Source organism: Anas platyrhynchos, chromosome 2 (assembly GCF_047663525.1).
Source record: "Anas platyrhynchos isolate ZD024472 breed Pekin duck chromosome 2, IASCAAS_PekinDuck_T2T, whole genome shotgun sequence".
NCBI lineage: Eukaryota > Metazoa > Chordata > Aves > Anseriformes > Anatidae > Anas > Anas platyrhynchos.
In genome coordinates this window covers 41157405-41183982 of record NC_092588.1, presented here as the reverse complement: position 1 = coordinate 41183982, position 26578 = coordinate 41157405, and the positions used below count along the sequence as shown (strand labels likewise).

The window sequence follows — 26578 nt, the reverse complement described above, 5'->3', positions numbered from 1 at the left end:
CCCAGAAGTTCTGCTTATATTTTCCAGTAAGTAACGATAAGCAAGCTCATCAGCCAAGGAGGCACAGTTCACAATGTTCTGCGATCCCTCTGGCACCACTCGAGTTCATCCTTGGAGCCACCTTAGTCAGACAGCCTGTTATCAGTAAATACAAAACACAGGGATTATGTTTATTTCAGAGCAATAATAAACAGGACACGCTGTCATTGACATATAGAGGGCACCCAGAACTGAGCAGTCACACAGTATGGTGACAATCATTAGTCAGATGCACTACAATAGCCTCCAAAACCTGACTAATCCAAAGAGAGGAAATAACTGACACATTCTTCTTTCACAGACTGCGTATCAGAACAAAGTCAGATCCGAGGACCTGAATAAGAACCATCAAGTCTGCATACTGGTCAGAAGTTATATGGGAAGTTGGTGACGAAAACAAAGCTGCCCAATCCTCATCGATTACCACAGAGAGAGAACCCCAAGAATGAAGGTGAGTTATAAATGGTAGACCACGTGAAACACATTCAAGTAATACTACATTATATATTCAAAATATAGTCCTCTGCCGAACACAACCATCCCCTACAACATCAACATCTCACCCTTACCAGCCCAGTAGCCTGAACCACTAGAGACTCAGAGAAGACTTCTGCATACTCAACAGACCAGCAGTGAACAGCTATACTTCCACCATCCAGTTACTGCCAACTAGAACAGCACTGAAACAGCCACGCAGGCTTCCCCAGAACACATTTCCTATCAGGTGGATAAAAATGCATACAGTAACAGCAAAAGCCACGCAGAGACATGTCAACAAATGCTTGGTAGCTGCCACGCTCAAGTTACCACACCAACCTTGCTCTTTTGCACTGCCACTGTAATGCCATCACGCTACTAACTGAACCAGGAATCACCTGAAAAATAACCCAGAAAAAGGATGTTTCTTCAACAGATCAGTTCTTTAATCCAGTTTACCATGAAGAGGGGGAAAAATAATTACAACCAAACAAATGAAATAGGCAGGACTGAGCTGCATAGCACAGTGCTCTGTAGTAGGTTGTCATTTATGAGCTTCTGCTGTGAACGCATTTCCCAGCTTCCCTGTGTACAGTTTTGCAATCTTTATTTTACTGTCTAGCAAATATTTACATATACATCACAGCCATCTGGAAAAACAATCACCTTTTAAGAAGTGGTGCAATGATAAATACAAAGCATTATCAGCATGGTTTGTACCTCTATAATCATCAAGATATCTACCACTTCAGTTACAGAGCAACTAACAGTGAAGTAATTTACTGCCACAGGGGGACATTCAAGAGACAATACCAGTTCACACTTTGCTGATATTCTTCATAGGTACTGGTCAGGAGTGCAGGGAAGTGTTCCACATTTTACTTCAGAAAAGTAGCAAAGGTCTGTTATTTTCCTTTTTCCCTACCTCATACACAAATTTATTTTCCTCAGCTTGTCCCTGTATCCTCTTTAGACGATATTTCTCCCACCAATTTCCGTGCTATTACTTTCTGCTTTACCTAACAATGTAGCTCTCCCCAGACCAAAGTATCGGTTACATTAATAAAATAAATAAAAAGTATTTACCTGCTTCAGCTGCTGTCCAGGACAATTTGTCCTTTATTTAAGGCACGGTTTGTTTTCCCAGACCAGTTTTGCTAGCACAATTTGTGTTTACACAAAAGACACTTCACCAGTAGAAAAACCCTACCTACACCTAAAACAACTATTACTGTAAATCAGATTTATTTCAGTACCTGTCTGATAAAGCTAAAATTGAGAAAGGTTTTTCACTTGTAAGGAGAAAAGCAGACTCTTTAACCATGCATTGACACAAAGTTACATTTGTTATTACTGTCTTCAGTTCACATAAGTAGAGTTCCTTCTTGTAATAAGAAAAAATTCCCCAACTACTTGCATTTAATATAAACTTTTTCCAACCCTTCACATGACACCAAGACAGATTGTTCCACATTGTAACAATACTCCAGTGCAACCCAGAACTCCAAGAAGTCTAAAGAGAAAATGAAAAAAAAATTTGTGGCGATATTTTACTTACTGGAGATAAGACTGCCAATTTACTTTGTTTGCCCGAACTTCAGCAGCTTTGGCAGCAATGATATTCGTTGGGACAGCAGCATCTACAGCACCTCGGATATCCATCTTCACTGATTATTTAAAATGCACCTGGAAATACAAGAATACAAGTCAGATTTGAAACCTTTTGTTAAAGTCCTAAAGAGCAGAATATTTGCCAATAATTTAGGAAAAAAAGACTTCTTTTCAGTAGTCCCATTTGCAAAAACTATTTTAGCACTTTCTGAGAAATTAAAGTTTTATAAAGCATCTAAAGTGTGAGTTCCCTACAGTAGACAAGGGCATGCTATACTTGCACACTAAACTCTAAGCAATCATAAGTTTCCTAAAATAGGAGATATAAACCTGTATTAAATAACTTTCCATCTTATCAGTTCTCAATTAATCAAGTTAAATTATTTCAATAGACGCTACACTTCTAGAATGTTCAAGAAGCCCTACAGACAGTAGAAACTGTTTTCCTTCCAAATCAGGACTGATGTTAAGACTTCAAATCCCGTGCACACAAGCAGCTGCCTCCTAACCATACTTCAGGACTGATTCAGTTACTTGTCTATTAATGTAGAGGATAAATAAAAAAAGCCTACAAACACATGAACTACAGTTTCAGAAAGAAATAAATCCACCAGTTACACAAATTAAGAGCCATGCTACACAGACCAGGAGAGTGACCTTCACCACTTCTGCTTTCTCCTTCCCTTATGATTTAATCCCCAGCTGACTGATGCCCCAACAAGGCTCTGCTGGCAGGGCCGGCCGCAGCAGCGGTTCCCGACGCCCTGAACCGGCTGCAGCCTCCTGGCCCGGCCTGCTTCTGGCCCCTCCTGCCTTCCCTTTACAACAGGGACCCGGAGCAAACCGGCACCCGCTGCCCCACCCCCAGCACACACAGCTCCCCCGCGTTACTGACCAAAAACACGACTTTAACCAAAACAGAAATAATAAACGAAGAAAAAAAAAGAAACAAAAACACCGAAAACGACCTCCCCTTGAGCCCCCGCCGCCGGCAGACACACACCCCGCGCCCTGAGGCCCCCCCTCAGCTCCCTCACCCGTCGGGAGGGCGGCCGGGGGCCGAGGCCCGTGAAGGCGGTGGGAGGCCGGGGAGGCCCCGTCCCGTCCCGTCCCGCCCCGCTCCCCGCCGGCCGCAGCTCCCCCGCGCCGCTGCCGCCGCTGCCGCCGCCGCCGCTCGACTGGCGCCGCCGTCACGTGACACCGCCCTCACGTGAGCCGCGACGGCGGCCGCCGAGGCCCAAGCCGCGCAGAAGGCGGGGCGCCACGGGGAGGGCTGGGGGTGGGGCAGGAGGGCTGAGGTGTTCCCCGTTGGGGGTGCCCGGGTGAGGGAGCCATGAGTGTAACTGAGAGTCATTAGGGTTGGAAAAACCCTCCAAAATCACCTGGTGCAGCCACCCCCTCCCACCAGTGCCACCCACAAACCATGTCCCCAAGCACCACGTCCAGCCCCTCCCTGAACACCCCCAGGGACGGTGCCACCACCTCCCTGGGCAACCTGTCCCAGTGCCTGACTGCTCCTGCTGAGCAGAAATGTCTCCTCATTGCCACCCTGAACCTCCCCTGGGACAGCTTGAGGCCATGCCCTCTAGTCCTATCACTAGTTACCTGTGAGAAGAGGCTGACCCCCAGCTCCCCACCCCTTCCTTTCAGGGGATGTGCAATGCCCCCTTGGGCTTGCAGTGATCAGTAGGAGTCATCTCCTTGACCCAACATCCATCCCACTCACCGAATATGTAGTCACTGCAGCCGTTTTTTTTCCTTTTTTTTATTTTAATACGTATCATTTTCTCACTTTCTAACCCTGACACTGCAATAGGGCAAGGTTAGAGAGGGCAGAGAGACAGAATTAGGCCTTACTTCAACCAGTTCCTGTTTTATGAGTATTTGTCACTTCTGCCTCGTGGCATTCTGCATTTCCTTCTTCTCCGCTGCCTTTTTATGCTGTGTTTAATTCTGCTCTTCTTTCTGGTTCCGGCATCAGGCACCCAGAATGAACATACTCACCTTTTCCACAGTCATTTCAAATCCCATTACCAGTGATGATAAATATGGCTCAGCTCGTTTTATAAACAAAAAAGCCAAAGCACAAAGGATTTACAAGACAATCTGAACAAGCCTTGAGGCTTTTAAAACGGGACTTGCAGAATGAAGGCATCGAACACCTATACGGTGACCCTACACACTACCATTCAGCCCTCAGCTAACCTGGAGGCACTTCAGGCTTTCCTTCCATGAAAATTCCTCAGTCATCCAAAATAATATTTATGTTCAAACCCCAGATTTCCCAGCACCTCCTGAGCACACTTCTGGCTTAACCCATATACTGTAAACAAGTACTCTGGTTGAACTGAAGTACAAGTATACATAAGACTGATTCTTAGTTCTAGTCCCTAATAACAATATTGCTTTGTAATATACAGTGTTCATGTAAAAAAAAAAAAAAAAATCAATTTGGTGCTCAATTTGATATCTTATTTGGACAGTACATTAGGTCGTCATTGGTCCTTTTCAGAGCAGACAATTTTTCTATTAATTGCACCATCTACAAGAATCTAGCACCATCCAATCAGTCTGGCTAAAAGAAGAGAATTTGCTATTTGCAGTCAAAGTTTTGATACTACAGCAACAGGGTCATTTTCCTACAGAAAAGCACTTTGAAAGGATATGATTTGTCATGTTGATTTTGTCATAAATGGCAGATTCTAGCTTTATAGCTTTTCTCTAACCTTGGAGAAAGGTGTAATGGCTGAATGTATCTACTGAATTATCAGAAAGAGAAATGCAATTGTACATTACAAATGTATTACAAATGAATTGTAATAGTAATTAATCACATTAATTTTGTAACAGGTGTTCCAGGGGGCATTTACAGAAATAACAAACAGTAAACAAGACATTTATACCAGGCAAGTTGAACACAATACACCCTATTAGAGAATGCAAACAATATATGGCTCTTCAATATACCGGTATAATAGTATACTTACGTAACATATTTTTCTACACCACGTAAAGGAATAAAAGCAAAACGTTAACAAAAAACCACCGCAGTTCTGTAAGGGACAGTTATGTCCCACATCTCTGCTGGAGTTCTTTGTGAGTGTGGAGAAGGTTGGTGCAGTAGACTCCACCTGGCTGATACAATCCACTTGGATTTCCAAGAGGTGATCTATGAGGTGCATATGCACATGCTTTAAAAACAATCAACCAAGCAACAGCAACAAAAACAAAAACAAAACAAACAAACAAACAAAAAAAAAACCTGTTGTGTTAAAATTAAAGGTCTGTGCATAGATTAATAACTCTTGAATGATAATGTATACAAATTATATGAATGATATGTATACAAATATGTTCAGCTCTGGGGCCCCCAGCACAGGGACATGGACCTATTAGAACAATACCAGAGGAGGGCCACTAGGATGATCAGAGGGCTGGAGCACCTCTCCTATGAAGACAGGCTGAGGAAGTTGGGATTGTTCAGCCTGGAGAAGGGAAGGCTCCAGGGAGACCTTATGGCAGCCTTTCAGTACCTGAAGAGGACCTATAGGAAAGGTGGGGAGGGACTCTTTGTCAGTAACTATAGTGATAGGACAAGGACTAATGGCTTTAAAATAAGAGAGTGGAGATTTATATTAGACATCAGGAAGAAATTCTTTACTATGAAAGCAGTGAGGCACTGGCACGGGCTGCCCAGAGAAGCTGTGGATGCCCATCCCTGAAGGTGCTCAAGGCCAGGCTGGATGGGGCTTTGGGCAACCTGGCCTGGTGGGAGGTGTCCCTGCACATGGAGGGGGTAAAGACCCTAGGGGATCTTTAATGTTCCTTCTAACCCAAACCATTCTGTGGTTCTATACAGCAGACAGTAGAAATAAATGAACAATCCCACTATATGTCATGCAGATGAGTCATCCTCAGAGGAAGACTACACACAGCTGGATCATGAGAGTATTTTCCTGTTCCCCTTTTATTTCTTGTAATAAGGACTATGTATCATTGTCTCTCATATACTCTGCAAATTACAGCAGTGTTTTGCACACTTGCCATTTAACCTTTAGGTATTTACTAAATCAACTGGCTGTCTCTTGCATGTCTACACAACTTTTTAGCACATATAGAAGTAGCTTAGGAGGCTTATCCAACTGAAACATAAGAGTGAATACATTTCTTTAATCCATAAAATATTCTTGACAAATAATATGAAAAAATGACAAAAATTGTAAAGAAGGACATTTTCAAAGTGGTACCTGTACACTAGAAAAGGACAGAGAATAGCCTCACCTTTAAAGAGTTTCATTCCTAAAACAAGCACCTCATTTTACCTTAGGATGATTCATCCAGGGCTTCAGACTATGTCTTCTGGTGCTCACGCTTCCATTTTTCCAAGGCTTAAAACTCATCCTTGCAGGGCAAAGTGGAAAGGAACAGCAGATACACTGCTTGACAAGGAAGGGATGAGAGCCATAAGCATGGGCTTCTTTCAGCATGATAGGATAAATAGAACCAATTATTTTAACGTTTTAAATAATATCTAGAAAATATGCTTTATATATTCATTTATTTATTTATTTATAATTTTAAATGTGTTATAGGGATAAATTTCAGCTACAGATTAGTCAAAGACCAAGTCACTTTGTACTTTCAAATGGATTTCCACAATTCTGGTTTGTCCCTATTTACATCTCATGGTTTTCCCACTCAATCCATCTCTCCCAGCAGATTTTGTGTTTGCCTCACATTAAGATGCCATTGTCACAGGCATCAGGGAGGATCTTGGGGATAGGGGATTTTAATTTGTTGGTTATTTTCTTTTCTCTCTCTCTTTTTTTTTTTTTTTAAATTGTTATTATCTCACTTTCTTATTATTTTATTTTCTCTTCTGTCTAAAAGAGGAGGGTTGTCACAGAAGAATCTTCCCTTTCACATGCACAGAAACTATTTTTCAGTGTGAGGTGCTTCACTGAGCCTTCTTCCTGAGTAATTACAGAAAGATTGGCTCACGCATTTGTTTGTTTTACTGCTTCAGCTGTCTTGGTCTTCTCCTCTTACTTTATCTCACTTTAGTGTCTGTGTCATTATGGGAGATCATTATTCTGTGAACACTTTTTAAACAAGAGTAAACCCTACTTCCTGAAATCAATGCAGAATGCTCTGGCTTCAATGTCACAGCACTTGGATCATTTCTATTTTTAATTAATCAGATCCTGACCTAAGGGGTCCAGTAAAGCTAATACACCACAATTTAGCAAATTTCTTACCAGGCAGCCTTCTGTTTGTTCCACTACGTCTTTGAAATTATTTTTTGCATTCTCATTTAGGGTGCCACACATATCTTATCCTCAGTAAGAACTACATTTTCCAAAGAAAAATAAACTACAATTGTGTTGTAATGAATACATCTTCAATCTCCCCCCTCCCCCTAGTAGAATGGAATAATGCTAAATTGCCCAAAAATTGAAAGTGAGGTACTGGGCAGAAACAGGGACAGAAAGGCCAGAGCAAAACTAACTATTTTCAGTTCTGAGAAATAAATGCAGCTGTAGTTAAAATAGACGGCTACGTTATTTTAGAGAGTGGGGAGATGTGTCTCTCAGTCTCATGAACATGCAATTCTGTGTTGAAAGCTTGAGGATCTCAGACTCTTCAGCCCCTCTTTACAGACTACAGCATCTCTCCTCAGTCTCCACTGCAGTCTCATCTGCTTCATGCTGGTGGCACTTGTCTGCACAAGAGGTTGGCTCCTGAAAGTGTAGAAGGAGCACACTTCTCTGGGAATTTGCTGCAGCACCAGATGAAATGAAGCCCACCACTGGGGTAAAAGGATAATAATTTAATAAAAATAAAATAAAAAAAATAGATCTTCTAACTTCATCCCCTCTCACAAAAAAAAAGGCTAGGTCAGATCAGTAGCTTGTTGGAGGAAGAAGGAAATGCTGAGCTGCCCAGTGCTGTTGATGATAAGTCCGGCCAGAGGACAGAAATGAAGGTGGTTACCTAAACCTCAGCAGTAACTCTGCCAAAGTCGGGCTTATTACCAGGGCTTATACAACAGCTTTCTTACCGTGCAGTGATTTCTGGTGCAATTCAGCTTGTTAAGCCAAATGTTGGGAACAGTGTTCTCTCGTTGTTCTGTATTTTTCTCCTCAGCACTTACTGGATTTTTCTGAAGAAAGGCAGAAGCGTGAATGAGCCACTTGTCACAAGAGGCACTATAAGGGCAGGTGGCGTTATACCCACCTTATAGATCTAGTGCTGAATTGTCAAAACTTTTGACTCTTGGCAGAAAAAAAAAAAAAAAAAAAGAAGAAAAATAAAGTTTCTTTAGACATTTTTCAACTTGAAAAGGATGTAAGCTTTCAAAATAGATGGAATATCCCATCCTACACTTTCAAAATAGAAACTCTTTGGGTTCATCATTTATAGTAAATTATCATTTCGAATAGTTTCAGCTAATTTTAATAACAACACTAATATAAAATATAAAATTATTGACACTGGACGTATTTTCAAATGGTGAACAAACTAAAAAGACTGATGATTTTCAGTGCACACTAACATGTATGATTTTTACTTTCTTCTCTCTCCAGGAAAATATATTTTTTTTAAGGATCCTGAATATTTTGCCACAGAAGAAACACTATAACTTGCTCAACTCTCATTAAAGCAGATTTGTAAGCAGTGTTGCAATTAATATTTGAATGATAAGTTCACCATAGCTCAATATTCCTCTTACTTTTTCTATGTTTCTCCCATCTGTATTTCAAATACTGAGCGAATGTTGACAAACAGGAGTCAGTCCTCTACAAGGCTAAGAGAAATATACTATTAATAATCTACCTGGAGTCTGAGCCTTTATATTTAGTTTGTCTCTATCCGCAGACGTGGCTGCTGCTAATGTGGTGTTTTCCTCCGGGCTGGAAGGATTACCACTAGGCCATCTGTTCGGTCGCTTAGAAAAAAACGTGATTGACAAGTGCCACTGACCTAAGGCAGACATCTCCATTTGGTGCTGTCTGCAGAGTATAACTATGCAGTGGGTTGCAACTTGCTTTCTTACAGAAAGTGCTTCATGGTTGGTACTGCCTATTTCTCTTACATATATTCCACCACTATATACCCTTCTTCCTCCTTTTCAACTAGCTAAAACCTACAAAGCAGTAAATCTAATCTTTAAGCTGGCATGATGCTCAGGGGATGAGGCACCACAGACATCTGAGGGCAGATAATCCTGTTTGTCTCCAGAACGGTGGAGACCACAGGAGGATCTGGCAAGCTGCAAGAGTCCCTGACATTTGCCCATCGGCATAAGGACGAGCGACCTCTATGTTGTTGTCATTCAGCCCAATGTCTGGGATTTGGTTTTGTTTCATTGTTAAATAAAACCGGTGCTTTTACAAGAAAGGTCACTGCAAGATTGGATTCAGGAAGAGCCTTTTATTTCCCGATGTGGAGGCAATTTTTGCTGTACTTCAGGACTCACAGCTACCGTGCAGACAACTCTCAAGAAAAGGACACCCTGCAAAGTGAAAATGAAGAGGATATTAAAACAGTACAGCAGCTTCTCAAGGTAAGGCCTTTCTCAAGGTTACATCCAGGGGAGGGCAACAAAGGTGGTAAAAGGGCCGGGAGGCAAGTCCTATGAGGAGAGCCTGAGGACACTTGGGTTAATTTGGAGAGAAGGAGGCTGAGAGGAGACCTCACTGCTCCCTGAAGCTCCCTGAGGAGGGGAAGCAGAGGGAGGTGCCATCCTCTGCTGCCTGGGAACTGATGATAAGACACATAGGAATGGCACAAAGTTATGCCAGGGAAGGGTCAGACTGGGCATGAGGAAAAATGGCTTTATCGTTGTCGTGGTTCCGCTTGAGTGGGCAGCCAAGCTCCACCACAGCCGCTCTCTCACTCCTCCTCCTCAAAGAGGAACAGGGAGAAAATACGATGAAAAGGGCTCAAAGGTTGAGATAAGGACAAGAAGATCATGCAGTAATTATTGTAACGGGCAAAACAGACTCAGCATAGGGAGACAGTAAGATTTATTGCTTATTACTAACAAGCTAGAGAAGTGAGAAACAAAGGAAAGAAACCAAAAGCACCTTCCCCCCCAGCCACCCTCTTCCACCTCCTCCCCCCGAGCGGCGCAGGGGAACGGGGGAATGGGGTTTATGGTCAGTCTACAGCGCTTCTTCTCTGCCACTCCTTCTCGGTCACTCTTGTCCCCTGTGCTGTGGGGTCCCACCCACGGGATACAGTCGTTGATGAACTGATCCAGCGTGGGCTTCCCACAGGCAGCAGCTCTTTCAGAACTGCTCCAGATATGGGTCCATACCACGGGGTCCATCCCTCAGGAGAAAACTGCTCCAACCTGGGTCCCCCACGGGCAGCAGCTCCTGCCAGGTCACCTGCTCCTGCGTGGTCTCCTCTCCACGGGCTACAGGTCCGGCCCGGAATCTGCTCCGGCAGGGGTCTTCCACAGGCGGCAGCCTCCATCGGTGCAGGGCCACCTGCTCCACCGTGGTCTCCTCCACGGGCTGCAGCGTGGAACCCTGCTCCACCGTGGTACTCCATGGGCTGCAGGGGGACATCCTGCTTCACCATGGGCCTCACCACAGGCCGCAGGGGACTTCTGCTCCGGCGCCTGGAGCACCTATCCCCTTCCTTCTGCACTGACCTTGGCACCCACAAGGCTGTTTCTCACTCCCTTGACTCTCCCGGCTGCTGTGTGGCACAGCGTTTTTTTCCCTGTATTAAATATGCTGTCACAGAGGCGCAAAACAACATTGCTTATTGGCTCGACTCTGGTCAGCAGTGGGGCCCTTCCCAAACGTGGGGCAGCTTCTAGATGCTTCTCACAGAAACCACCCCTATGGCCCCCTGCTACCAAAACCTTGCCACATAAACCCACTACAGCAGCCCATGTATGGGGCCTTTCTGGGCTGTTTGTGCTAGAAAAAGCTATTGATTCTGCACAGCTCCTGTCTTTGATGTAAGTTAATTTGTTTACAAAGCATGTGAGTATGTATGCTTCTGTTTCCCTGAACACAAGAGAGAAAAATGAGGTCTCCTCCCTCGCAGTTTTCGTGCGATCCTTCCAGGGGCAAGGAGATGCTGAAAGGAAGCAGGGAGAAGGAGAGGGGGGAACACTTACTGATCTCACCTGGGGAAAGCTTCATCAGTAAGACAGCAAACTATGACCACTCATAACCTGGTGCAACACTGTCAGCCCCCCGGATGATAGCTTAAAACTCAAGGCAGACAGTGCTTTTCCATACTGTGCATCATTTTGTATGTGTGATAAAGCCTTGCAAGCCAAGTTTGTCCAGATGGGCATTGCTCCTTTGAAGAAATCATTAAGACATGGCAATTTGTGGGAATCTAGGCTAGAATGTGCTCTCACATGGAGCGTTGGTGCAGGGCAGAAAGCTGAAAAAAATCATTCTCCGTGCTTGTAACTAAAGGGAGGGAGGAAGCTTTGGAAAAGATTGTATAATCAGAAGTTGCTACTTCATGGAACTCGAATATAAGGCACTTAAAACACTGTGAGAACAAGGAGTGTTGTGGTCTTGCACCCAATACTCTAGTGTTGATATATAAAATACTTCCCTGACATATCTGAGTTCTCCTTTCAGCTGACTTTTGAGGGAGGATTTTGGAACAAAAGTTCTATCTCATGTTATATGCCTGTAATTTCCAGGCTAGCTTATGGCAGGTTTATAAACACTTGTGTTTTTTTGTTTTTTGGTTTTTTTTTTGCATTCCCTTTAGAGAGTTCTGCAAATGTTTGATAAATCCAGATGACTGGTGCAGGTTTTAGGGAATATGTAATTTGGCATGTGGAAGGTGCTGGTCACTACCTCTGTTCATAGAGGGGATGGCAGATTTCCTAAATGCAGCTAGCTAAAATGATGTCTGACAGGCTGTTCTGGGCTGTGTGAAAGGGTCGCTCATCTCCTCGGGTTCCTGTAAATCGCTGGAGTTCCAGATCAGGGTAAAATTTTCAAAGTTGACGAAAGTACCTTAATGCTGCTGACTTCTTAATTTTAAAAGCGATTTAGGTAGGAGCTTACACTGTTGAAAACTATAACTGCCTTTGCAATGCTTTTCTAGTTGGTCTTCCTTGAAAGAATATAAAGCTATTTACCAAGGAAAAATTAAAAAGGCTAACTTTGTCTATTTCTGCTTGCAACCTCATTGAAATGTTATCTATGAGGAGTAAAATTTGGAAGTGACTTACTGAACTGAGAAGATTGTCAGGGATAGTAATGGGTAAATGTTTTGACCTTCATTGTATAAATGATTACATTCAAAACAAGTGCTTTTTTCCTCCATGCTTTGTCTTAGGAAAGAAACAATGAAGCCTGAGTCATTTTTCCTTCTCCAGAATCCATGTCAGGAAGGGGAATTTCCTCAAGCAGCTCCATCACAACAGATGAGGGTTTTCCATTAAATATTATTGCCCAGGCTGCAACCAGACCTCATTGCTTGTGCCCTTATTGACTAGGGTGGCCCTCAAAGATTAATTGAAACCTGAAAAGATTTACCCCACTTCTTCCCCTCCTTCGCAACAGCGGGCTCTGTCTGGGCAGCAGGAGGGAGCTGTGATCTATGAAACCACGGCAGTTTTATTTCCAAGGTTATGTCGTTTGTTGTCTCCAGTGGCTGGGGGTCACACTTTCCATCAGGATGTCTCCAAAGTGCCCCGACGGCCCCACAAGGACGGTGCTTTGTGCCTGAGAGCGCAGTTACCAAGCATGCCCCAGGCAAGCTGGTGCTCTATAGAGACAGCCACCGCAGGAGCTTGCAGCGACACAAGGACTGAGCTGCAAGGAAGGGAGCATGCCTTGTAAGCAAGCTCCTTTCACTGGAGTAATGAGCAGTGCTGCTGCTCCTCTGACAGCAGCAGTCCCACCAGCATGGTGGGACAGAAGGAAATTCAGTCTAAGCACTTTAGAGTCCCTGTCAGAGTGTTTTGTGATCAAAGAAGGAACAGATTGCTGAAAGAGGGAGCAAACTGGTTTCCAGACCCACGCCTGCAGACTCTGGTCTCAGATTAGGACACTTAATCTCCTTTCAATTCTCTTGGTGCCAGCACCTGAAGAAGCGGAGGCTGGTGCACTCGTTCCTTCTGCAAAAGGCAGAGCCCCCCGAGGTTTCCCCAAGAAGGGCAGGAAAAAGCAGCCGATGAGGTTGTGAATCAGAAACTTTATTTGAGGTGGGTTTGAGAGACGTGGGGTGGGGTGGGTGGGGTGGCGCGGAGGCGTGCTGAGCTCTCTTCGTCCACAGCTGCGGGGCCCGTTGGTGTGCTTGTAGGATCATGGCTGGGTAGGGATGGGATCCTTGTGTGCTTCCTGCTCCTTTGATGGCTGTGCTTGTAGAACGTTGCCCCAGCCTTCAGGTCAGTGGCAGAGGAAGGTCTGTCAGTAGCAGACATTGGTGTGCTCTGGGCTCTGTGATGGGGTGAGAAAGGAAAATGATCAAAAAGAGCAGCCCCAGCCTGTTGCCAGGGTCAGCCCCTGTGTCCCTGGGAGAGGCTCTGTGGAGCCTGACAGCAAGGCAGTCCATCCCGGGTCTCCCTCATGGGCAAGACTCAGCCGTGTTGGGCCAGGCCTTCCCGCAGGCAGTAAGACCGTGGTGGGGAAAGGGCTGGGGTGATCTTATCTGTCCTGGAGAGCGGGGCGAGTTCTCCATCGGAGTGCTGGAACAGAGAGGCCAGGAGTGTGCCATGGCTTCATTCCCTCACTGTCAGTGTGTCCAGCTGCAATAGAGGAGGTGACAAACAGAGAAGCCACCCCTGGCAGCACTGGAAGCCATCCCTTGCTCCCTGTGCGAGGCTCTCCCAGCCTCACAACAGTGCCGTCCATCCCACATCTCTGTGACAGCCAGGAGATGTCAATCATAGCCCAACCACATTGGGTTGGGGGGCACTTATCTGTCCTGTAGAGCGTTGGCAGCTCTCCCTTCCAGCTCAGTTCTTGAGGGCAGAGAGGCCAGGATTGTGCCGTGGTTTGCTCCCATCGCTGTGTGTGTCTGGCTTTAATAAGAGAAGGAACAACGGAGCAGCATCCCGCTGTGACCACGGGCAGCCCCTGCCTCTGTGCACGAGGGTCTCTAGTGACTCACCGAGGCTGTCTGTGTCCTGTCGTCCTGATGCAGCGGTTTACTCCTGTCCTGGCCTGATTCTGTCACCTTCCTGCTTTCTGTGGACCGTGGTGGGGGTGGGTTGGGGTGATCTTACCTGTCCTTGAGAGCGCTGGCAGCTCTTCCTTCCAGCTGAGTGGTCGAGGGCAGTGAGGCCAGGTTGTGCCGTGGTCTGGTCCCATCGCTGTGTGTGTTTCCAGCTGTAAGAGAGAAAGCCAAAGGGCGACAGCCTTCCCCTGTGGTCAGGAGCAGCCCCTGCCTCCCAGCCTAAGGCTCTCCCAGCCTCACAACAGTGCCATCCATCCAGTTTCTCCCTGTGGGCCAAGAATTATCCACGTTTTACCAACTCCACAGGCGCTGAAACCATGGTGGGGAATAGGCTGGGGGTAGCTTATCTGTCCTGTAGAGCGTTGACACATTTTCCAGCTGAGGTCTGAAGGGGAGAGAGGCCAGGAGTGTGCTGTGGTCTGGTCCCAAGCGGTGTGTGTCTGGCTTTAATAAGATACGGAACAACAGAGCAGCATCCCCCGGTGACCAGGGCAGCAACTGCCTCTGTGCCCGAGGGTTTTGAGCATCTCACCACGTCCGTCTGTCTCCTGTCGTCCTGATGGAGCTGTCACTGGTGTCCTGGCCTGAGCATGTCACCGTCCTGCTTGCTGTGGACTGTGGTGGGGTGTGGGTTGGGGTGATCTTACCTGTCCTGTAGGGCGTGGAGAATTGTCTGGCACAGTGCTGGAAAGGAGCGGCCAGGAGCGTGCCATGGTTTAGTTGGGTCAGTGTCCTGCAGGGCGCTGAGAGCCATTTTTAGGTGAGGGCCTGAAGAGAGAGGCGAGAGGAGCTGAGTTCTTCTGGTGGAGTTTTGTGTCCAGAGCTGAGGCTGAAGCAGGGGCAGGCAGCTGAGGGCAGCCTGCAGGGCTGCCATGGCAGGGCTGCGAGGCCGTTGGGGCCAGCGCTCTGGGTTCTGGGGCCGTCCCCAGCCCTTTGTGACATGGCGCACTCCCTGCCTGATGTGACATGGGCGCTGCACCGGGGGGTGGCAGCAGGTGATCTGAAGCCCAGGAGTTTCAGTGCGTGGGGCATTTCTGGATGCGCCTCCTACAAGAGTCGGGAGCGTGACTGTGCAAAAGGAGCGCCGTCCCCTGGGCTTTTGTTTTGAATCAGTTTGTTTCTGGCAGTCGGGTTTGTAAGCAGGAGGTGGCCAAGCTGACTAGGAAGAAGCTGGCCTCAAGTGAGCTGTGACGGCCAGCCATGGCAAGGCTGGTACATGTGAGAAATGTGCAGGAAAGCTATGAGAGGCACTTAATCTCCCAGGTAGAAAGCGTGGTTCTCTTTGATTTCCAGCAGTGGGGCAGCCCCCACAGCAGCACCACCTTGGGTCCAGCCCTCAGGTGTTATCCAAAGGCCTGGCTTTTGGGTCTGAGGTGTTTGTAGCAGCCTACGCTCTTCCCGGACAGTGACAACACTTTTATTTGGCTTTAAAAAAGGGGCAGCTTCTGCGTATGGGGAGGGTTTGGCATGTGCCTTTTTCCTGTAAAAAAATCAAAGGGAATTCTCTGGTTTAGAAAGAAGGAAGTTGACTCTCTTGATTGAAGAGTGACAAATAATAGCATACAGAGGAAAAACAAGATGAGAATATATCACAATGAGCAACTGAGAAACATATATTCAAATCCAATTTTACTACTTGTATACACATTTTCATGTGAACTTCTGAGTTCTTGTTCCAGTTCTTGTGTGTTCCAGAAGTTGGTGTGCTGTTCGTCACAGAACTGAGCGATGTTAAGGCGTAAGCTGCCTCTAACAGGCTGTTGGCTGGTCTCAGCTCCAGTTCAGAGAGTGGAGCACATACTCAAGTATTTTGCTGAGCTGCAGTATTTATGATTTAGACGTGCAACAGCTATTCTGATATTTCCAGTAAGAAGGGTCCAAGAATATCTGGTCAGCCTGAATAACCCCGAGCAATTACCAGCTGCTGCATTTGTTTGTGGAATCGCATCATACCATTCATTAAGCATTTTCTAATGTCGTGCATGAGATTTGCTGTGTTTTAGGTTTTGTCCTCACAATTTGGGCTGTATTTTGTCCTCTGGCTCCCCTGGAAACATTGTCAGCTGATGGGCACCCAAGCAGGAACTGCCTGAGAAGACAAATTCCCTTTGTCATAACACTGTACAGTGCAATTTCTTGGTAAAAGAGAACACCATTTGTCCTACCGGCTCCCTGGCAGTAGCAGTTTACTTCTCCACCTTGAAGTATCTGATTTTGTCCTCTTACACCTATTTTATACCAGTGTAGTTTATTAGAGCCTTAGCAGACTTGTGATTTAGGCACAAACACAGCAGTGTGGTTAAACTCACCTTGATTTTAATCAGAACGAAGCCTGTACTTAAAGCTAATTTTGTACTTAGATATGCAACTGAAGATTACTTCTTCATTGATTTATGCAAGGGGGAAATTGAGCCCACAAATATGTATGGAATAAGGCAGGTATCTGTTTTTTGAGATTCTATTTCTAGTTTCCTCCTCTTTTTCCCATTTTTCTGTACTAAAATACTATCTTTTTTGGATTTCCAAAGACTTGATGATGGTGTTTTCTGTAGCTAAACTGGTGTCTCCAGACTTATGCCAACAAATTTAATCCATGTGCTTTCCCTCTTTCCTTAGCAGTCTCACTAGACCTACAGTAGCTGTTAAAGCAGTTCTGCTGCTAAAACTTCTGTTTAGCTTTGCCTTTTTTTCGATATCTCTTTTGGAAAGATTGATGTCTGCAGATACTTTTAAGCTTTAAATCTTTGAGTTTCTTCAGGACTCATAATTAGAGATGACGGGGCGGTTACCTCTGTCACAGAGCCTCTGCAGGATGCCCCAGGTGTGTGCAGCCACCTCTGCTCTGTAGATGGTGTAAGAAGGGGAGCCCAAAGCCTTTCATGGCTCGCTGGTGTAGGAGTATTTTACCTGCTTTATTTCTTTGCCACAGCTCCAGTGTTTTCCAAGGTGACCAGGAGATCTGCTTAGGCATGCTGACGGGTGTCAATGTAAATGGTACTTTCAGCCCACTACTGCTAGGATAGCTGTCCCAGCGTCCCCTTGCTGCTAGCAGAAGAGGCCCTCTTGCTGGCAGTTGCAGTAGAGCAGCCAACACTTGAACAAAGCCCAGGAATCACAGAATCACAGAATTTCTAGGTTGGAAGAGACCTCTAGATCATCGAGTCCAACCTTTGACCTAACACTAACAAGTCCTCCACTAAACCATATCCCTAAGCTCTACATCTAAACGTCTTTTAAAGACCTCCAGGGATGGTGACTCCACCACTTCCCTGGGCAGCCCGTTCCAATGCCTAACACCCCTTTCGGTAAAGAAGTTCTTCCTAACATCCAACCTAAAACTCCCCTGGCACAACTTTAGCCCATTCCCCCTTCTCCTGTTACCAGGCACGTGGGAGAACAGACCAACCCCCACCTCACTACAGCCTCCTTTAAGGTATCTGTAGAGAGCAATAAGGTCACCCCTGAGCCTCCTCTTCTTCAGGCTGAACAAGCCCAGCCCCCTCAGCCACTCCTCATAAGACTTGTTCTCCAGATCCCTCACCAGCTTTGTCGCCCTTCTCAGGACAAGTTTTTCAGGTCCTTTCCAGGGCTGGTGCTTTGCTGTGGATTTCGCTTTGTGGCTTCTCCATGCTGTTAATAAAACCTTACTGCAGGAGGTGGGGAGTCCTTCGCTGAGCCAGGTCAGCCTGCAGTCCCTCACAATCAATACCTGTGTAGAAAATAAAGATAACCTTGCCCAGCAGTCACTGGATTATGGTAATCAGGACACTTCATTCACCTCTTCTCTTGAAGCATACAAAAAACACGCTGCATTTTCTGTTGAGCAGTGATAGTGGGTGGCAAATATTAACCCAGAAGGTGTAACTCCATAACAGGCCCTCTGGCACAGCACACAGTCAGTCACACTGAGCACCCTTGTAATTCTAACCCAAGTCTCAGTGCTTTGTACCATGCCCTTGAGCTATATGATCATATCTCTGCAAAGAGCTCCTAAAATATGAGCAGAATACACATCGACAGCCTAACGCCCTGTGCCAGTGGCACACACTTCACCGGGTCCAGAGTGAGCAGAGGCAGCTCGGTCTGTTCCCTGCCCAAGGTCAGTGTATCGCTTTTTGGCTCGGCTCTGGTCAGCAGTGGGGCCCTTACCAAACCTGGGGCAGCTTCTAGATCCTTCTCACAGAAACCACCCCTATGGCCCCCTGCTACCAAAACCTTGCCACGTAAACCCACTACAATCGTGAGGGTGGTCAAACATGGGGCAGGCTTCCTGGAGAGGTGGTTGATGCCCCATGCCTGTCAGTGTCCAAGAGGCATTTGGTTACTGCCCTCAGTGATACTCTTCAACTTTTGGTTAGGCCTGCAGTGGTTGGGCAGTTCGGCTTGATGATCTTCGTAGGTCCCTTCCTGCTGAACTCTTCTAATTCTAAGACAAAATCCAGGGTTACCACATGCCCCGAAGGAGGGGGGAAATACTCTATCTGGAAAGAAGGCAAACTAAAGTGTTAATGTGATATATAACAGCTGTAGACTATTTGTCACCAAGACCTCAGTATTCAGGTAGCTTTCCTCTCTTCTCGAGCCTCATTCTCCACCCACTGTTCCTCTGTGTGTTGCAACCAGAAGGACAAAGGAGCTGGTGTTCCACCTTCCCTTTAGGAGTCTGCTTTCAAACAACAAAGTAAACATCCATCTAGCTCATAAACATGATTCCTACTTTGTGGAGCTGAACTGTGGTAAAAGGGTGAGGGAAAACATGTTTCTTCATGGTGTTTAGATGCTGAAGAGATCTACATTTTCACTGATGCTTCCTCAGATGATTTTTATTGGTAGTGAACAAAAGAAGATATCCCAAATAAGTCAAACACAGTCTAATGCTAAAACCTATTAGGGTTTAGCAGAAAATCTTTTAGGGTGTTACAGAAAATCTTCTCTAGCAAATCTGTAGAGCTGAAACATTTTCCTTAATTAAAACCAACTGTCATCTATCCTCTAGATTTCATCAAAAGCCCGAAAGCTGTGTGAGGGCTGAACCAAAATAATTTGTGGTGAGCAGCATGCTCCTGTGCAGCTCAGTGGAGCAAGAGAGACAGGCGTAAGACGCTATCTTATTAAAACTTTGATGCAAAAATAGTACAGCCTTGTGTTTGCTAGGGAAGAAGATGTAATAGCAAACTCAGACACTCTTGGAATAACAAAGCTGGGGGGAGGGGGGTCAGACTAACAGCACCAGAGTGGAGAGAAACTAGTCGAAGAAACTAATCTCTTTGGTAAAAGGCAAGACGGGGGAAGAAGCCATTCCCTATTCCTCAACAGTCCTAGAGCCATTCAAGTTAAAACAAGAAATGGCTTAAAACAAATGGTTAAAACAAGAAATGGCTTCTCCATCCCATCTTCTTCCCCAGTGCATGTCTGTTTCCCGGTGGCCATTTCATCTGAATTACACACAGGAATACACTCATCAGAAATCCTAAATGACTTTCAGAGGTTTTGCTGAGAGGAAATATTCAGCCTGCTTTGCCACTCTTAGGACCTTGTTCTTAATAATCAACAAAGTACTTCTCTTTCAAAATTTCATGTCATTCTGCCTAGTTATCTGTCCATTTAGCCTGGCGCCTTCTTGGCCTTCTTGAAAGCAATAGGAGTTCTGTCACAGGCTCAATGGCTTCTGAATTTAACCCTCCTTAGTCACAGCTCCTGGAACCCATACACTGAGTTCTCCTCAGCTTGAGTAGCAGGTTGTACACCACGTCTCTTGCCTGAAACTGTGTTTTGTTGATGTGTCTCTGATAACATGGCGGACAGGACTGAGTTAGGGACATAACAGAGCGTGACCTATTATTTCACTGCTCTGTAAAGGAGTTTTTCTCCAGAGAGACCTAAATGATGCTGCAAGGTTCAGGGTCTCTCACTGTACACAGTTATTTAAACAGCACTGCCAGCTTCCTGGCTTCCACTGGCTGTCTGTCCCATTTACTTTGATTTGTGCTTATATTTCTAAATGCTGCAGCTCCACTGGTGTGGCTCTGACCTCTGGTAGCTTGGACGCCCCAGGAGGTGCTCTGTAACCACTTCATGAGCTCAACTGTGGTGAAATTCCTATCATGTGGAAGCTCTTGAATAAGGCTGCATGCTCTGGGGGAACATGGCTCCACAACTTCATAAATCATATCAGCAAATGGTTCAATATACAACATGAGTAATGTTACTAGCAGATAACAACTGTCCAAAAGGGCTGTGTTAGAAATTACAAAACTTAACTATCTAGAAATATGTGCAGCCCTAAGGCTGAGGAAATATAACTGGCAAGCCTTATTTCATCTCGGAAAGCAATTGTTTTATTTTTTACTGATAGGGGGCCAAGGAATAGAGGGTTGACATGATTTCCCAGGTCTCAGGAAATAAGCTTGAAGTTTGTGAAGTTCAAGACCAGTTTGTCACTTACAGTCCCAGAACAGACAAGATCATATTAGAACTTTTTTTCTTGGTGACACTGAAGCCTTCAGAAAGTTCAGATTCTTTCTGGTATAGTGTTTCTATATGTGACATTGATCACTATGGACAAACGATATCACTAGACCCATACATTTGCTTGACTGACAGGGACTTTGATCAGACTGATTGCACAGTCCTCATTAATTCTGGTGTTCCCATCAGCCTTAGAGGAGGTTTTGAATTTGATGCTTCTGAATCTGAGCAGGGGCTGCTTCGGAGAGCAACTTGCATACTAATCCAACATGCCAAGTAGTAAAAATCATTGAAATATTAAACAAATTGTTTTTTGTTTTGTTTTGTTTTAATATTTTAACAGAACACTTGAATTAGATTTTTTTATTCTTGAACACGCTTTCAAAAAGAAACTGAAGAGAAATGTTTTTGGAAAATGGTAGGCAGAGTTTAAAGGCCCTTTAAATTATCTTCATGACATTTAAATCAACCCAGTGAGTTGTTTATTTCTCAACTCCATTTGCATTGCTGAAAACGCCTTTCCCTCTGACATGTTTACAGCTTGTTTTATAAAAGTGTTAAAAAGCAAAAGTGAATAAACTTTTTTTACCAGTCTCAATGCAACTATGCAGAAACTGATTTAACCCAAAGCTAACAGGGACACATTCTCGTGTACTCACAGTGTACTTTTTGCCAGTAACAACTCCCAAGAAACATTACACTGAGGAGGAAGATAGTGAGAGGGTGCAAATAGGTCACTTAATATTTTCCTACTGACATTTGTCTAAAGTCCTGTTACACAGAGCTCAGTGTCATCACTTCCTCAGAAGAGAATAAGCCTATTTGCAAAGATGCCACATTTTAGTTCATGCCCAGATTACATCTGAGTAGGACCCATTTCACTCATGTCATGTAAATATGACTTTTTAAGCATACTGGCCACAGATTCAATTGGTTTTACTGAATAATACACCTACGGACAATATGTGACTGGAGGAGTGCAGATAGGATGACAGTGTCAGGTCCCTGAGGGCACTAATAAGCCTTAATGGCCCTGACCAGCCTCACCTCGGGCTTCCACCCACATGCATAGGACCAGCAGTGCTATTTAAGCTCAACCCTGAGGGCTTATTTCTTGCTTGAGCTGTGTAGGAGGAGTGTTGGCCTCCAGCCAAGCTCCAACCATGTTCCATGTGGTAATGAAGCCACCTGGTTGAGAACATAAGCCCTGGGCTGACTTCCTGGCTTGCCCTTGGCTATCCCTGGTCCATATGTCCTTGCCTGGTGATGGTGGGACCTGATCTTAACCCTGATGTGGAGAATAACTTCTGTCCTGCCATGATATTGAGATATTGCCTTATGGTCGGTACTCGTGGTTGGGCCTGGCCACCGTCTCCATGCCTCTCCTGAGGTACTGTGGAAGGTGAGGCACTTGTCCTGCTGGCTGTGGGATCCCTGTGGCTCCTAGCTGAACTTTCCTAGGGAGCAGCCCTGCTGTTCTTGCTGCTCCCTGACAAGCAACATCCTTTCCAGCTTCTGCTAAAATTGTCTTACCTGTAAGTGCTTTCTTTGCGCTGTTCCCAAGGTGTGGAGCAGAGAAGTGAAGAAAAGCAGAGTGTGAAATGAGGTGTGTAGCAGAGAGAAAATTTTAAGCTTCCTTAAATGTCAACCTGTAGGCTGAGACCATCAACCTCAGGCTGAGCACCCAGATGTGACCTCAGTTACACCATCACTGCCTTTCTGCTTCCCAAGTCCCACCTGCCTGAGTTGTGTGCAATTCCAGGCAGAACCTGAAATGGCCACAAGCACACTGGAGGAGCAACCATAGGGAAGTACAGCATCCTTTTTCCTTCGCGTCACTGATCTCAGCTCTGCAGAAATCCTTTGGGTTTGTGGATGTCAAACGTTATTCCATGAACTTCACAACATGGAAATCGCTCGTGCCCATGCATAGTTCATCTAGATTAGTCAGCAATTGCTGTGAATCATGATTTGTTTGATGAAATATGGATCCATTCACAAACAATTCCAGAAAGGTCAGAAGTCATAAAAGACATTATTTGTGAAGGACAGCATGCCAGTTGTGGGATTACACTGTTCTGCAAAGCACTCTAGTGTCTTCAGGTGATAATTGCTGTTCGTTATTAATTACTGTTAGCAGTCCTGCTGAAGTCAGATATTTTTGTTATCTTTCATAAAAATAGGAAGATTTCTGATATTAGTAAGTATACTCACCCTCTTCAGTCAATGTAATCTCTCCCAAGTAGATCTCCATGGCAGTAGTGTTTATTTGGTGAATTCAATTTTTCACACTTAGTCACAGTAGCATTTGTATGTCTTAAAGCTTGTGATTGTGTCACAGGATGTTAGAAGCAAGCCAAACTAATGTATACCAAGAACATATTCTTGCTGTTCTTTTGAACAGGTGTTGTGCCTAGTTAAATAGGCGGAAACATAGTTTAATAGTCACATTTTATTTAATTCTTCTGTTTGAGATGGGCAGGGGATGCTAACTGTAGGCTGTGGATTGAATCACTTGGCAGCTAGCACTCTTCATCTTTGCCAAAACATTTTTTCTTACATAGCAGCCCTTACATTTGAGATATGTTTGATGCTCTGTTTTATTAATGAGCAACATTGCTTCAACCAAAGCCAGACTTCTGGGAGAGAAATAGGAGTATTACAGGGTATTGACATCAACAAATTATGAGTGTCTAGTCTTACTGAAAACTTCTCTGAGGACACAGTATATTTGTAGGTAGGAAAAAGGGTGCCTATTTTGCTGAATAGTTAGAGATTAGAATAAGACAGAGAAGTAAAACAAAACCAATATCATTGGTTTTAAAGTTAAACAAAAAAGATTCTCCAGATAGTACAAACCAGAGAACCTTATTTCTCTGTAGTTTTCTGTGCTGTTTAATTTTATTTTCCTGACACGTATCCTATATAAGAAGAATTTATTTTGTTCCTGATGTGTTTTTACTAGTTAAGAAAGTGCTACTCCTGCACGCTTTTAGAGTATCAATCTTTCTGAGAGCTGCAGTGTCCCACTAAATATTGGGGTTCATCTCTTAAGCAGATCTATTAGCAGGATTAAGGCCCATCAGACCCCATCCTACACAGGGTCAGGTGGAAACTGGTAGTGGTTTCTTGTTTGCGTGAGAATTCCTCCAAAGGAAAACCTGTTGCATTAATTGCCACCTGCAGAGCTCAGGAAGCACTCTGGCAGTATTTCAGGGTTACTCATACCCCAGCCTATAGCACATATTAGGGTCAGGTCATTTATGTTGTGAGAAAGACTGTAGTAGTCATTTAGGGGTGAGAGTCCTGCCTCTCAAGATAGTAATCTGAAGAGGGATGTCTTCTAGCTTAACTATAGTATATGTAACTGTGGTAAAGACATTTTGTTTTTGAAGGATTTCCTTTAATCAGAGACAATTTCCTTTACTCTGCAGGTGAGGTGAAGCTCCTACAGTTTTCTGTATTGTGTGAGGGAAGTAAAACAAATAGCTTGAAATTAAAAGGTACAGGACTGAAATCCTGCTGCATGTAGGTGCATTGCTGTCCACTAGAGCCCAAGTTCCAAGTTAGGGACCAGCTACCTGTGTAATGTGTGAACAAAACTGAATACACAGTAAGAGGATTCAAAAAGCCACTCTTCTGGAGAGGTGGCCATCAGCAGAAACACCAAATGACATGGAGATATGCCTGTCTTTTCATTTGTGAATCACGGACTCAGACACTCTCCTGAAATTAGGCCTCAAACAGGGCAAAGTAGTGCTTTCTCATTTGATAGCCCAGCACTTACTGCTGTCACACAAATTATGGGAAGTCCAGGTTTAAAATCTTCCTCTGAAGTGACTTGAAACCCGTGGAGGTTTTTACTCATGTGGGCAGTTGAGCTCCACCTCAGCCACTCTCACTCCTCCTACTCAAAGGGACGGGGAAGAAAATACAATGCAAAAGGCTCAAGGATTGAGATAGGGACAGGGAGATCGCTCAACAATTATCATCACAGGCAAAACAGACTAAGGGTAGGGAGATAGTAAGATTTATTGCCTATTACTAACAAGCTGTAGAAGTGAGAAACAAAGGAAAGAAAACAAAAATGCCTTCCTCCCACACACCCTCTTCCACCTCCTCCCCTTGAGCAGCGCAGGGGAACGGGCAATGGGAGCTGCGATCAGTCCCTGATGCTTCATCTCTGCCACTCCTTCACGGTCCCTCTCTGCCCCTGCTCCCCATGGGGTCCCTCCCACGGGATGCTGTCCTTCCCCAACTGAGCCTGCAGGGGCTGCCCACAGGCAGCAGCTCTTCAAGCACTGCTCCCACACAGCTCCGTACCACAGGGTTTGTCTGTCATGAGCAAACTGCTCCAAAACAGGTCCTCCACAGGCTGCAGCTCTGGCCCGGGGCCTGCTCCTGCGGGGGCTCTCCATGGGCCGCAGCCTCCTCCAGGCCACCTCCACCTGCTCCACCGGGGGCTCCTCCACCCACGGGGGGGGCTGCAGCGTGGAGATCTGCTCCATGTGGGACCCATGGGCTGCAGGGGGACAGCCTGCTCCACCAGGGGCCTCTCCACAGCCCACAGGGGAACTGCTGCTGCCTGCCTGGAGCACCTCCTGTCTTCCTTGGGGCCTGCAGGGCTGGTTCTCACTCCTTGCTCTCACAGCTACTGCTATGCAGCAGTTTTTTCCCTTTCTTAAATCTGCTCTCACAGAGGTGCAAACAGCATCGCTGATGACTGGGTTATGGCCAGCAGCAGAGCTCTTGTCTAACATGGGGCAGCTTCTGTATTTGTCTCGCAGAAGCCACCTCTATGACCCACCCAGCTACCAAAACTTTGCCATGTAAACTCACTACAAAACCACACACTCTGGAAGAGTAACCTAACTGCTTACTGCAGTGTATCTGTGAGAAGGATAGCAGGTGTCCCTTCCTTTCTTATTGTTGAAGTTATTCTTTGCTGAATCATAATTAAATATTCCTTGTAGGATAGAGTGGGTGGTGATGCTTTACTGTGTTTAAGGCATTTACCAAGCAAAGATCTGAGATTCACTGAGAAATACTTCCATTTTCCTTTTCATTTTTATCAGGGATTCAGTGAGGCCCAGAATGAAATCCATAGGGGATTCCCTTGCAGCCAGATTGGAAAATTGTCCCCCTTGCCCTCCACCTGTTAGCCAAGTCCAGGCACTTCTGGAAGCAGAGGCTGGTGTAGAAAGCCTCCAGCAGCTAGACCACTAGTCTGGGAGATCAGCCCATAAAAATTCACAATGAAAGAAGGATCTGGACCTGTATCACCAATAAATACATTAACAGCATGGAGGCCTGTGACAGTGACTAAGGAGATATCAGTGATGCATATACAGTGATGCATATACAGTGCCAAATCAGTACCATCTCTTCCTTTGAAATATGCAATACAAATGCTTGTTCTTGTGTTTGGGAGTTCCCTCTGCCCCCATGGGGCAGCTCCCTGTTCGATGTGTTTGGGTTTTTTGGATAGCATGTTTGGATACCCAGCTCCGTCCATGTAGGAGAAGGGAGAAGGCCCTGCTGCCAAACTCAGGCCTGTGAGTCCTGCTGGGTGCTTCAAAGGGTATGCCCTGAAATACCAGCATATGAGACTCATTTCACCACCTGCTTGCTATCCCTGTGCGACCATGCAGATCTCTTTACTGTTTGGTTTGGGGTTTCCTTCTCCCTATATCTCCTCTGAATGCCCTTGGCATACCAATATGCTCCAGGCAGCTCAAACCATTACATGTAACTCCCTTGAAAAATAATAATATGCTTTAATTTTTAGCATCATATGTGAATG

The 26578-nt window shown here is 45.3% G+C and overlaps 2 protein-coding genes across 4 annotated transcripts in view; one reads left to right on the top strand and one right to left on the bottom strand.

Annotated features, from left to right (window-relative positions):
- The window catches only part of ATP6V1H (ATPase H+ transporting V1 subunit H), a 38879-nt gene extending 35560 nt beyond the window's left edge, over nucleotides 1-3319 (bottom strand). The window contains exons 1-2 of one of the 3 annotated variants that reach the window (XM_027452220.3): nucleotides 3165-3319; nucleotides 2075-2202 (exon numbers count right to left, since the gene is read on the bottom strand). In XM_027452220.3, the coding sequence (XP_027308021.1) occupies nucleotides 2075-2178 (104 nt within the window). In that variant the 5' untranslated portion in view covers nucleotides 2179-2202; nucleotides 3165-3319. Of the gene's footprint in view, nucleotides 1-855; nucleotides 903-2074; nucleotides 2203-2772; nucleotides 2794-3164 lie in introns of those variants that run through there. The other 2 variants (XM_072034611.1, XM_027452221.3) reach the window with 2 other exon arrangements.
- A 5512-nt stretch (nucleotides 3320-8831) lies between these two features.
- RGS20 (regulator of G protein signaling 20) overlaps nucleotides 8832-26578 on the top strand; it is a 48102-nt gene continuing 30355 nt past the window's right edge. The window contains exon 1 of the mRNA XM_072034609.1: nucleotides 8832-9694. Coding sequence (XP_071890710.1) covers nucleotides 9572-9694 — 123 coding nt within the window. The 5' untranslated portion in view covers nucleotides 8832-9571. The remainder of the gene's footprint in view (nucleotides 9695-26578) is intronic.